Source organism: Accipiter gentilis, chromosome Z (assembly GCF_929443795.1).
Source record: "Accipiter gentilis chromosome Z, bAccGen1.1, whole genome shotgun sequence".
Lineage (NCBI taxonomy): Eukaryota > Metazoa > Chordata > Aves > Accipitriformes > Accipitridae > Astur > Astur gentilis.
The window spans coordinates 55,868,192-55,882,194 of NC_064919.1; the positions used below are offsets into that span (position 1 = coordinate 55,868,192).

The following is a 14,003-nucleotide window of genomic DNA, read 5'->3' on the forward strand; positions in this document are numbered from 1 at the left end:
AATGTTAATTGGACACCATTGGCATGGGTACTAGCTCAGTTCCTGCTAGTGTAAGTGCCTTAGCTTTGCCGGTCCTAATCCTATCTCTAACTTTAAACCCAGACACTGTCGTAGCCCAGACCCCAAAACAGTCTTAAATTCTAGTTGTCTTCATCTTCGTAAGAACACTCTGTTTGTCAGACAGCTTTTGACTGATCAAAATGAACCCTATTATTGCCATAGGACCCTTTCCTAGGAACCTCCTTCTTTCAGTCCCCTTTATTTTTACCTGTAGTACTCTCATTCTTTCAGAATTATCCTTTCATATCTTGCAGGAAGAAATAGTGTTAAGCCAATATAAAACTAAAACAAAACCCAAAAATGAGTAACTGATAGGTTATATTCCTCAGCTTCCTAATACTTTCTTTCATTCTCTGCTTAAGTTGCAAACTGTTCTTTGAAGGACTGTGTTACCTCATCTGTCTGCAGATCACTGCTAATATGTGGAACACAAGATAACGTCAGTAATAATAACACACTGTTCAGTTTGCAAGTTTATATACTGCCTGACTTGAAGAATAGCATTTTCACATTGCTATCTTCATTGCATCATTATCTTCTATAGATTTATTCTAGATCTAGGATAGTTAAGATTTTAAATGCACTTCTTTGTCATTAAGTAAGATTTTTTTTATTTGTATAGACCATGTATGCAACCAGCCCATATTCTGATCCTGTTGTGTCAATGGATCTTGATCCCCAACCAATTACAGATGAGGAAGAAGGCTTGATTTGGGTTGTTGGACCAGTTCTTGCAGTGGTGTTTATCATCTGTATTGTTATTGCTATACTTCTTTATAAAAGGTAAGCTTACTTTTTAGTTTTCTTACCAGGTGTGTAGCTTTCTGATATATTGGCCATTTTATAAAACTGTTCCACTCTACATTTTTTTGTACTGCAGTAGTAACTGTCATTGCTTTGGGGTATTTCTGTATTTATTAATGGTTTCCAGAACACTGCAGAAATTTTAGTAGGTTGACTGAAAGTTTCCAATAATTACAGGTATATGGGTACATTCTTCTGCTGATGACACTCAATTAACATTCTGCATTTAAATGTTTTTTCCACTTTGCTTACGTTTGTGAAGAAAATAATCTGCTTGCAGATATGGCATGTTACATATATAAATATGTATGGAATTCACACATTTGACTTTTTAAGACTTATATTTAGATGTGTAATAGTAATACATTAGGGGTTACATTCAACTTGATGTTAAATGTGATTTTCCTCTCCACTCAAGAAATTTGAGTTTTTACTTTTGACAGTTGGCCTCAATTTGGCAGTGTATCTATATGAATTTGAAGCTCTGAACTGAGAGATTAAACAAACATTAGAAGCTGTTTTCTACTAATCTTGCAATGAGATCAATCTTCCCTTATTCTTCTTTCACTGTCTATGACACAGATGTAGGTTTGCTTTTACACAAAGGACTTTCCTCTGCCTTACAACATACTGGAAGAAAACTGTGTATGATGCCTGAATTTATACACAGCAGTTTGTACAGTGTAAATGAGTTCACAGGGGTCAAGATACTTAATCAAAACCAAAGAATCAAACCCACAAAGTTTATTTTAATGTTTAGATTTTTTTCCTAATACATTTTTGAAAAATATTGATAAAGTATAATTGGGGAATATTATAAAATGCTGTGACCTTGCCAGGGGGCGTGCACCAGGGATAATTTCATTAAATGGAGTATGTCTTCTAAAACTAATGGTTATGATGCTATCCCCTACATATAAATATTTAGATCCTTCTACCCTGTATGCTCTTCACACCCTAAGTGTCCCCAGTCAGATACCTCTGAAGTTGCATGTAGAAAGCTTCCTTCAGGTTTTGGAAAGAAAATTCTCTGTTCAGCAGTAAAAAAACAGTCCAGGGTTAACCTTAGCTTTGGATTCCAAATAGATATACATTTATAGAATGTTCTTTAGGCCTGTAACCGTAGAGCAGCACAATAGATGGTCTATTATTTGCAGATACTATGTCTCCTGAAGGTTTCTATTAGTGGCTACAATCTCAACCAATCTAATTAATTAGCAACCAATGAACCTCTGTGCCTATCTGTCACTTCAAAAACTGGTCATTAGAGATGTGCTAAAAGTGAAATACTTGTTTCTTCTGATTATTTTGGAGTACTAAAAGTAAAATTTATATACTACAAAACAAATTCAAACAATGGCATATAAAGCAGATGTATAAATGCTTCTGGAAATATTGATTACTTTTATGGAACCATAATAACAATCTTTGATTCTATTACCAAAAAAATTATAGGCACATTCCACAAATGAGCAGGTAAAATTTGTTCATCCTGTAGTGTGAAGAGATTGTCATTCATTGAAAACGGGGGGTATGTTTTCCATCTGTTATTCACTACTGGTACTAGAAGTGTTCAGGCAAATGTCCATATGTATTTATTTATTTTTCTATTTTCAACTATAAGCTGTAAATTGTTAAACTGCACTGATTTGGCAAATTACCTCTGAGAAATGATGACTGCAGTTTTGCCAGTCTGTGGTCCTCTGTGAACTTGTCATTTCTATAAAAAAGTAATATATCATTGGATATTTTTTTTCTAGAGTATGCAACCTGGATGCAAGCTAACAGCTAGAGTTTGATAGCTTTACTGTCTGTTGAACAGCAGTAACTAGACAAGACAGTAGGGATATTTAGCATGGAGCTTTGAGAAAACAGTGAAATTTAATTTCTGAGTTAACTCTGTTAAAGGGAATTACTGTGGCTACATTGGACATGGTAAAAATACACAATAAAAAGTAGGAAAACAAGAAATTCTCATGGACACAGGAAATTTTACAAGTATATTTCTAGGATATATTGGGGCATAAGTGCAACAGGTATGATGGGGGAGAAGAAAACAAAGGATAGAGGATGTCTGTCTAATACATGAAGACACAGGCAAAAAATTATTAAAAAGGGAAAGATGATTTTGAGGGATGTGCAGTGGGAAGAAGGTGACTGGGAAATGACCATGTCCTTTGAAGTGCAGTGGGTAGTAACTCAAATAATGGTCAGCTATGCTTAATTCCCTTTGTTCATAGAAGCCTTTATGAACAGACTTGGACTGCTAATCTCATGATTTACAGTATTACTTTTACATTTTAACTTCAATCATACAGAAAGGATGACTGCAGTTTCTAGAAGAATCATTTTAAGGGGAGAAGTCTTGCCTTCTGTTAAAACAGATGCTATCACAGATAGTGTGGATAAGTTTCATGGGTTGGTGTGAAGCATATTTAACTGTCCCAAAGATTAAGTGTACATATTTGACTCCTTTATTATTTGTTTGTCAGTTTGTATAAAGATTATTGCCTCTGCATTTACTCTTCTTAAAATCTGAAAGCAAAGGTACTGCATAGAAAGATTTTTGGATCATGTATTAGACTATAATACAAAAGCTCATTGCAGCTTAAAACTTAACAGTAATAAATGGGGAAAATACTGAAGAGTACCTTTTGTTGTCATTGGATGCAATATAATATCCAACATAATTGAGGCCTATTAATGTGCTGTGTGCAGAAGAGCTCACAGATTCACAGAACCAAAGTGTCACACCTCTGGAGATTGCCCCGTCCCAGCCTGCTCAGAGCATGGCCAGCAACAGCAGGTTGCTCAGAGGCATGTCCAGGCAAGTTTCAGTATATCGAAGAATAGAAACTCCACAACCTCTGGGCAACCTGTTCCAGTGTTCAACTATCCACACAGTAATTTTTTTTATTATTTTTTTTTCCTGAGTTATGGATGAATTTCCTACCTTGCTGGAGTTGATGTCTTGGCAAACAGAACTGACTTGGCCAGTGACCGGTTCAGTGATACCACCCTGCAGTCATAAGGAAGGGAAACAATTATTTTGGAGCAGATCTTTAATCTATGGGACTTAAATCTAAACAATCACATTTAGGGATCCAAGTAAATTAACTAAACATCACTTTTTTTTTGGTTGTATTCTTGCCCTCAAGAAAATATTTTTTTTTATAGTTCAAACATGGAATAAAATATAGACCATAGTAAGATTTACACCCAAAATCTCAAACAAGGGCAAACACTTAGCTAGATAAAGAGATGGTGCAGGCTAAGTCTCCCCTAGAGGCAATGCCTAACCATTATGAGGGCTGTTTGAGTCACAGTTTATATCTCCAGGTGGTTTTGATAAAGCACTACCCTTTGATAAAGCTGCAACCTACAGCTTAGGCAAACCTACAGTAAATACTTTCAACTCTCTTTTGAATGTGTGATACATGTTCAGTTACAGAGGATTTAGATGGTTAGGAACCCAGTTAGTGAATGTTAAAGAGCTCTAGAAATTGTTCCATGTATGTCAGAAGCTGACAAACTAGAACCAGAGTGCATGTCCCCATGAAGCATCCCTTCATCCTTTTTTTTTTTTTTTTTTTTTTTTTTTTTTTGCCCCAACATATGAATTTATGTGGCTATTCATCCTGTTTTTTAAGAAATCACAAGTTCTCTAATTTCAACCTTTCACTGATGAAGAGCACAATGTTCCTCATTATAGATCTTCCTAGAGTCAGGTTTATTTGCGGAGTGGGTTTCCATTTACAGGGAAAATAAATGAAAGCCATATTGACAGACTTTGTGTTGTTTACTCTCATAAAGTGCAGCTTTTTTATTTGATTCAGAAGAGCCTAAGCTTGAATCTTTTGAACATAGTAAACTTTGGCACTCTGAATCATAGAATGGTTTGGGTTGGAAGGGACCTTTAAAGGTCATCTAGTCCAACCCTCGTGCAAGGAACAGGGACATCTTCAACTACATCAGGTTGCTCAGAGCCCCATCCAGCCTGACCTTGAATGTTTCCAGAGATGGGGCATCTACCACCTCTCTGGGCAATCTGTTTCAGTGTCTCACCACCCTCATTGTAAAAAATTTCTTCCATATATCTAGTCTGAATCTCCCCTCCTTCAGTTTAAAACCATTAGCCCTTGTCCTATCGCTACTAAGAAATCTGTCCCCATCTTTCTTATAAGCCCCCTTTTTAAGTACTGAAAGGCCACAATAAGGTCTTCCTGAAGCCTTCTCTTCTGCAGGCTGAACAACCCCAACTCTCTCAGCCTTTCCTCATAGGACAGGTGTTCCATCCCTCTGATCATTTTCACAGGCCTCCTCTGGACCTGCTCCAACAGGATGTAGTACTCTAGGTGGGGTCTCACCAGCATGGAGCAGAGGGGCAGAATCAGCTCCCTCAACCTGCTGGCCACCTGCTGAATCTTGAGCTATAAGAAGAAACACGCTTCTAAGGGAAAAAACCTGTTAAAAGAAGCACAGAAATGAAAATGGGGGAATCTTAAGTGACAATGAAGGGTTCTATAAAGATTTTTTCATAACGTGAGTAATCTGGTCATTGCAGGCTCCAGGCTATTACAAGTTTGTAGAACCCCTATTTATTATGATCAACAGACAGACAGAAAGATACACAAACACTGTATTTGCAGTGTGTGTATAGTAGAACCTGTTGGTGGGAGATGATAAATTATTTTCCTTGTTTAGCTGATCTTTATAGATCATGGATTACTACAGATCTATATAGATCACTGTAGACTTCAAGTACATGACATTCCATGTAAATCTAAAAAGTTGTCTAATACTTTGTTGGAGAATGATTTATGCTTACCTTACTTTCCAGGGTGCTGTTAAAAATTTCTTGCCTTTTTATTACCTGGTTTTGTAAAATAGTTTTAAAAGTTTTTTTTTTTTCTTTTTTTAGTACAAGTCTTATGTATCTCATGTACTTAACCTTGTTATTTGCTTGCCTCTCTCTCCCTCTTCTACTCCCTTTCTCCCCTTTCTCCTCTGCCCTCCACTTTCATCTGTCCTCTCCTCCCTCCTCTCATCTCTCTTCTCATTAGAATGTAAGGGGGAACTACATCTTAGTGAGATGTCATTTGTCAATGTAATGTTAACATTACGTTGATAGCTCAAATTAAACACCCATTCTCCATTATCTCACTGTCTGAAATTTGAGGTGGCACTGCTTTGCAGATAATGTCTAAAAGACACAGGTTTTTTTCCAGCAGAAGAAGGTTCACTTTGGACTTGTGTCCTCCATTTATTCTGTGATTCCCAAGCATTAGATATTTTGATGAACTGTCATTTCTTAATTTGGTTTAGTTATATATCTTTACTATAAGTCAGCATTTCTTGCATCTCCTGTTGTCATTCTTACCCTGTTTGCTGCTGGTCAACTAACATTTCACCTTTTCTCCCCTCTTTGCTGCATTAAAATGGAGCAGTAAGCCTGACAGGTGAGAAGTGAAAAGTAATCACCCTTCATTTAATCCAGAAAAGGAGAGAAAAAGAAAAAAGTTATGATAATTATCTAAGACAAAGCATCTGTCAATCTAAATGAATGCAGACAGTAATCTATCAATATGAAGGCAACTGAAAGATTTGTTATGTTGTTTACAGCACTGAAAAGTAATGTAACATATGCAGCCAAGTTTCACTGCGTTTTTGTCTCCATGAGGTACATTTTCAAGAGATGGCACAGCTATATGATGTACATATGGTTTTATTTGTGTTTTAATGAAGTTAAAACGGTAGTTCTTTGCTATAACCAAAGCTGTTGAAGGAATGCATGGTTGTGGTTGAAGTGTTAGCTGCTCTAAATCTCCATAATGCTCCGTACACATAGACTCAGTGCTGACTTACAGTTCTACAAGTGAAAAGGATATGATGATCTCGTTTATCCTTTGTGGATTTTTTCCACCTGTCTCAAAACCATTGCATAATTTGAAAGAATTGTGATATCTTGTATAATCTGGAAAGATACAGGAAAACCAGAATGATCCTGAGAATAATAATAAATAATAAACCATTCTATTGTCCTAGAAGTATTCAAAATATTCAGATATATTATTAGAAGATATTTTAGTGCTTTTAGTAGATTAATATGATATTGTGCTGCCCAGTGCTGCTGGCAGTGGAAAAAAAGGTAAATTAATCTTGTCTCTGGACAGTTCCACTGATGCCTAGATTTCAGTAGAAGGAAATACAGATAAAAATACTTCTTGAAAGCTGCATCACACACCTTTGCTTAAGAGGAAAGAACACTAGGGCATTGTGCTACTGTGGTAGGAGTTTGAGATAGTCAGAATCAAAAGTAAAAATGGAATTTCAACTTTCTCCATAATAATTTTTTTAAAAAGAGTAAAATGAGAAGAATCAGGTTTAAGTCTTCATCGCTTCACTAAAGAGAAGCTAATAAATGTGTTAAGGTATTCACCAGAGAACAGATGGAATGTTTTTACATCAAAACACTTTTTTTTCTTTTTTTTTTTTTTTTTCATAAAAACATACGACTAGTAATTTTCAAATAATTCCTGCAAGATGTTGCTGTTTGGATTCTTTGTATAGTCTTTGAATCTTGCTGTATGCACCTTTCTTGAATGCCACCAGGTGTTCATCATTTCAAGAACAACAAGAAATCAGTTGGACATTTTTAACAGGGGAGCTCAGTGGAATAATAACAGATTTAGCATTGTTGTATTGTAAGTCAATTAGAATAAAAGAAAGAAAAAATAAACAACAATAGTGGTAAGTTAGAGCAAATATTGGACACCTGGAAAAGATTTTGCTATCGTAAGCCTTAAAATCATCTCAGTTCTGTTTTCATGAAGTAATCCTTTGCTGCTGTTTGCATCTTCATTTTATACTACCTGAAGAATATCTATCAGTTTGCATTTTCGTTCAGGAACTCACAGAGGACTAGTCAATAAGGATTCCGCTTCAAATTAAAGCATTAAATTTCCAGATTCCTGAATGAAAATGCAGAGTGGTAGATACTGTTCATGTAACATAGTTCTCCATAGTTCTTCCTTCTTTTCTTCCTTCCTTCCTTCATTTCTTTCTCTCCTCTTTCTTTTTTCTCTCCTTCCTTCCTTCCTTTCTTCCTTCTTTCCTTCCTTTCATCCTTCCTTCATTTCTTCTTTCCTTCCTTCCTTCCTTCTTTCCTTCCTTCCTTCCTTCTTTTGCTTTCTTGCCCAGCTTTCTTTGGACAGATTGACAGGAATACTATAATTGCAGTGAAAATCTTAATTTGCTCAGAAACATTCATACAGAAACTGAGCCTTGAATATGTAGGTGTGATCAGCTGCATGAAGACTGTGTAGTGCAGCTCTTACAGAGATGAGAGGCAACAGAGCAGATTCTTACTTCCTAGAAAGTTAAAGGAATAGGTGTCTTCTGGGATAGGTGTCTTCTGTACTGTTCTATGTCATATTGAAAGTATGCAAAGAATGCAGGTTATTTTTTATAAGCAATGCAGAGCTGTGCCTATAAAATATGAACTATTCAATTATAATAACTTGGCATGCTTGTTTTTAATTACAGGCTCAAGAATTGGCTACTTTTTAATAAAGGAATAGCTAGCTAGCTTTTAAATTGGTATAGTGTGAATTTTTGTATGTTTTACGTTGTATCTTACAATAGTTAACTATTTGGGTGCCCAGAATGATGACCTAAGGGATCGGTCTCGGGCAGTATGCAACTATTTTCCCTCTGACTTTACTATATTTAGATTCACTTTGCCATTGGAAATTGTAGCTGCCCTACCCAACATGCATAATTATTTTACCTTTGCACTGGATCAAAAACTCTTTCAGAAATAAGCATCTCACCTTTAGAATATAATGATTAAACACTCAGGCACCTTTATTTGTCAAGCTAACACCTTAATCTTATGTTTACTTGTATTCACCTTCTCTATGCAGGAAGAGGGCTGAATCTGATTCTAGAAAGAGCAGCATACCCAACAGCAAGGAGGTCCCCTCTCACCATCCCACTGACCCAGTGGAGCTGCGACGCCTTAATTTTCAAACTCCTGGTAAGAGACAATAATAGCTCAGTGAGAGCTCTGTGATCACAAACTGATTAGTGGTGCTGTTAGAGAACAGAAAGATTGCTTGTTTATAAAAATATATTTTGATTGCTTATGAGTTTTTGCACAATGTATTTCTTTGTTAGTTTTGGAAATATGTAATTTCTTTATTTAAAGATAAATCCTGCATGAAACAAAATTAAAGTTCTGTAAAGACAACCCCAAAGTTACATATGTTGTATGGATGTGTTTTATGTGCTAAAATTCCAAGTTAAACCTAGCAATACTAAAAAAGATTATTAGGAAATATACATCCCTGTATTTATTAACATTCTTACAGCTGCTGCTTTTTAAATAAGCTTCCCTCTTATCTACTGCATTATCAGGTAATCCATTAACATCATTGGAGTTTCACTACATTGCAAATTACAACACAGAAAAGAAAAACTATCTAGAGAAGTAGTCTTTTAAAATCAGGCTATATGTCAGGGTGAAGGAGGATATTAACATGTCAGTAGTTCTGAAGGTAGAAGCAACATACTCCCAAGTATTTTATTTACTTGTTTTATTTATTAAGTATTGTTTTTTTAAAGCTGTTTTGTGTGATAGTCAAGAAACACCAGGAGAGAAATACGTAAAATAGTATTGATTATTTTTGCTACTTTTTTATAAGTCAATTTTTTTTTTAATTGGCTTTATTTTGATCATGATGTATTCCAGTATACTTGTTTTCTAGTACAACATGATTGCACACAGTCCTGGTCTGATGTTAATTACTTACTGAATCTTCCTGATTTATCAAATTTATTATCAAATTTATTACATTAAGTACAAATCAAATTGTGTTTATCAAATTTATTACATTAAATACAAAAATAATGAATTCAAGCTCATAAAGGCAGGAGATTAAGTATTTGAGATGTTGAGAGATTAGCTGCAGAAGCTGACATACTAAATATTACAAAAGGGTTAACTGAACTTGCAAATCTCATTTCTGATCTTCTAAACAGTGTCTATATTAGGATACTGTTGCCCTAGCAGGAGTACATCTGCAGAGCATGAATTTGGGGCTAAAGACCATCTGGTGCCTCCACAGTGTATGCATATGGCAGAGGTAGAAAGGGAAGAGTCTGGAGGTTTGAGTTTTACCCCAGTCTTGCTTTTTTAGTCTGTTCCAGTACACTGAATGCTCTTCAGCAGCTGGGGCAAATTAGGTGTGTTTCAGGAGTCATCTTCTAGTTTAGTTTCACCTGAATATGGGAATCTTGTTGACATGCTCTGGTACCTCTCTACAATATGAACCTAAGTGCAGTAAATGGAAATGATTGAAAGTTTTGTTTCACAATTGTGCTTCTGAGACTGCAGTATTAATATAGACTCATCCATACTGAGCACAGGTTTCGTATGTTATCCAGCACTTTCATACAAAGTTTTAAAGGTAATTACAGAAATAGAAGTATACATACAAGTCTTTGAAATATGAAAAGAAAAATTATGGTTTCTTGCACTTTAGTTTATGCCTAAAACAAGTCATTATCTGTATGCATATATATAATGAATAGAGTGGATGGCTTAATAACTGGGTATATAAGCATAATTTTCTGCTGTCCATGTATTTAGATGTGGAGTCTTACCTATCCATTTAGTATTTATCATAAATTGAAATAAAATGTGGGCAGAAAAAAAAATGCTGCCAAGTCTTAACAAATTTACATATAAAATTAATCTATTGTAATTAATTCTAAATTTACATTTAGAATGTTTAGAATTTACATAAGAAATGGCAGAATTTGTGGCACTTGTAGACACCATAATTCCACCTCATTGATCTGGAGAGGAGTGGAAGTGTGCCTTTCCTTGCAGTGCTATAGTTTGGGAAGTTTGCAGTTTTCTGTGAAGCTAGATGAGCAGAACATCTGCAATCCATTCCTACTATGAGGTCTTTTTCTTTGCTGTAAACGTTTTCACAAAAAGGAGAACTAAAATCATTATTAAAAATATAGTACAGAAATCAAATTATGATCTTTTTTTGCTACTATTGTACCACCTAAGACTCCTAGGCACAGGTCAGGCTGTTACATTTCTCAGCATGTAACCAAATATCAAGGACAACATTCCTCCCCCAGGTCATGTTTCTTGCTGTGTAACACTTGCTAATTAACATGTCCTTAATATGTAATCCTAGCCCCAGTGAAGTCAAGGTACAGTTCTTGGGCTAGTAAAAGCAGAACGTCTCTTAACTCACATTAACTTCAATTAGGGCTACCATGTCATTAAAGTCTGGCTGAATTTAACTTAGATATTTAGATCCTGCTGGAATGTTTATCCAAGTCCACACAGTAACACACCATTAAATAACACGCAAGACAAAGCTTTTCAAGACAAATGTAAACTGCAGAAAGACTGTACATTCAGGATACCAGTTTTGTTGGTTTTGTTGTTCTTTTACTCTCAGATTTGTGGTTTTTATTTTCTACCAGGTAGCAGAAACAGGTAGTAGGATACTGCTGGGGCAAAACAGGCAGCTGAGGCAAAGGATTGGGGCTTATGTGGTTATGTGTTGGGTTTCTTTTACTGAGACATTTGCAGTCACCCTCATGCAATGGCCTTATCTAGTTTGTAAGATGTTACCATTTCTGAAGATCGCCTACAGATAAAATAAATGATAGAGTGGTGAATGTGCTTTAATAATGAGTGTATGCCAAGTCAGTAAAAACTGCATCAGGATAGATGATTTGACATCATTGTTATTATAATGTTTTATTTATTTAGATTAGGAAAGCATCTGCAGTTTGCTGGGAGCTTTCCAGGCACAACAGTTGCTTCCAGTGGGAGGGGGGAAAAAAGTTTATAATGCATCCACGATGTAAAGAAATGCTAGAGAAGAAAATTTTAAATTACACTGGCATTTGCAGATTGCCAGTTTTCACTGGGAGAAGTGAATGAGACACTCCTATAAAATTCTGGGTTGTCATAAACTTTAAAACTTTCAAAGATTTCTAAACAGCCTCTTTCCAAAAATGCTACCAATCATATATTTTGTGTAAAGAAAAGTCTGATCAGATATAACTACCAAAATAATTTGAAAGCAAAACCCTTGTTGTGGTAAATTTGAATTTCTAACCACAAGTACAAAATACTCCCAATACAGGTGGTTAGGTATAACTTTTTGAAAAAAATTATGAGAAAGCAATACTTTATCTTCGGTGATATTTAGGCAATGGGTTTAGGCACAATTATATTGTACTTGTTGTAAAATTGTCAATTCAGCATGAAGGTGTCATAAAAATCCACAGTCTAAACTACCAGCACAGCAAATGTCTTGCTTTCCTTTCACTTTTTTCTTGTCTTGTCAATACAGAAATTCATTCTTCACTATCTAGTATTTACCTAAAGGGTTTCCTATCTTACGTTGTCCAGGAAGGATCACATTCAGCTATGGCTTCACTCGTCACTGGATAGAGTAACTTCATAGAAAAATGTGACATTTTGTCTTGACATTTGGAATAGCCCGCAGTTTTATCTCTGAGAACAATATCCCATGTTCAGATCACAGAATCATAGAACCATAGAATGATTTTGGTTGTAACAGACCTTAAAGATCATCTAGTTCCAACCCTCCTGCAATGGGCGGGGATACCTTCTACTACATCAGGTTGCTCAAAACCCCATCCAACCTGGCCTTGAACACTACCAGGGATGGGGCATCCACAGTTTCTCTGGGCAACCCGTTCCAGTGTCTCACCACCCTTACTGTAAAGAATTTTTTCCTAATATCTACTCTAAGTCTACTCTCTTTCAGTCTGAAATGGTTACCCTTCATCCTATCACTACACTCCCTGTTAAAGAGTCCCTTCTCATCTTTCCTGTAGGGCCCCCATTAAGTACTGAAAGGCTGCTATAAGGTCTCCCTGGAACCTTCTCTTCTATGGTTTAAACAGCCTCAACAATCTCAGCCTATCCTCATAGGAGAGGTGTTCCACCCCCCTGATCATCTTCATGGCCCTCCTCTGGACCTGCTTGAGCAGGTCCATGTCTTTCTTACACTGGGAGCCCCAGAGCCGAACACAGTACTCCAGGTGGGATCTCATGAGAGTGGAGTAAAGAGGAAGAATCACCTCCCTTGACCTGCTAGCCACCCTTCTTTTGATGCAGCCCAGAATGTGACTGGCTTTCTGGGCTGTGAGAACACATTACTGGCTCATATTCAGTTTTTCATCCACTAATACCCCCAAGTCCTTCTCTGCAGGGCTGCTCTCAGTCCACTCATTGCCCAGCCTGTATGTGTGCTTGGGTTTGCCCCAACACGCATGCAGGACCTTGCACTTGGCCTTGTTGAACTTCATGAGTTTTACACAGGCCCAGCTCTCAAGCCTGTCAAGATCCCTCTGGATGCCATCCCTTCCCTCCAGTGTGTTGACTGCACCACACAGCTTGGTGTCATTGGCAAACTTGCTGAGGGTGCACTCAATCCCACTGTCCGTGTTACCCACAAAGTTGTTAAACAGCACCGGTCCCGATACTGAGCCATGATGCCACTCATCACTGGTCTCCACTTGGACATCAAGCCATTGACTCTTAACTCTTTGAGTGGAACCACCCAGCCAATCCCTTATCCACGAAGTGGTCCATCCATCAAATACATGTCTCTCCAATCTGGAGACAAAGATGTCGTGCAGAACAGTGTCAAACACTTTGCACAAGGCCAGGTGGATTACATTTGTTCCTCTTCCCTCATCCACCAATGCTGCAACCCTATCATAGAAGGCCACCAAATTTGTCAGGCAGGATGTGCCCTTAGTGAAGCCGTGTTGTCTGTCACAAATCACCTCCTTATTTTCCATGTGCCCCAGCATATTTTCCAGGAGGATCCGCTCCATGATCTTGTTGGGCAGTGAGGTGAGACTGACTAGCCAGCAGTCCTACAGGTCTTCCTTTTTTCCCTTTTTAAAAATGGGGGTTATGTTTCCCCTTTTCCAGTCAGTGGGAACCTCCCTGGACTGCCACAACTTCTCAGATAGGATGGATAGTTGCTTAGTCACTTTACCCACCAGTTCCCTCCGGACCTGCAAACGCATCTCATCAGGTCCCATGGACTCGTGCACCT

The 14,003-nt window shown here is 37.0% G+C and overlaps 1 protein-coding gene across 5 annotated transcripts in view; it reads left to right on the top strand.

Moving 5' to 3' along the window:
* PTPRD (protein tyrosine phosphatase receptor type D) overlaps nucleotides 1-14,003 on the top strand; it is a 382,124-nt gene that overhangs the window by 286,337 nt on the left and 81,784 nt on the right. For all 5 annotated transcript variants that reach the window (XM_049794707.1, XM_049794703.1, XM_049794704.1 and 2 more), the window contains 2 exons: nucleotides 683-843; nucleotides 8,790-8,902. In XM_049794707.1, the coding sequence (XP_049650664.1) occupies nucleotides 683-843; nucleotides 8,790-8,902 (274 nt within the window). The remainder of the gene's footprint in view (nucleotides 1-682; nucleotides 844-8,789; nucleotides 8,903-14,003) is intronic.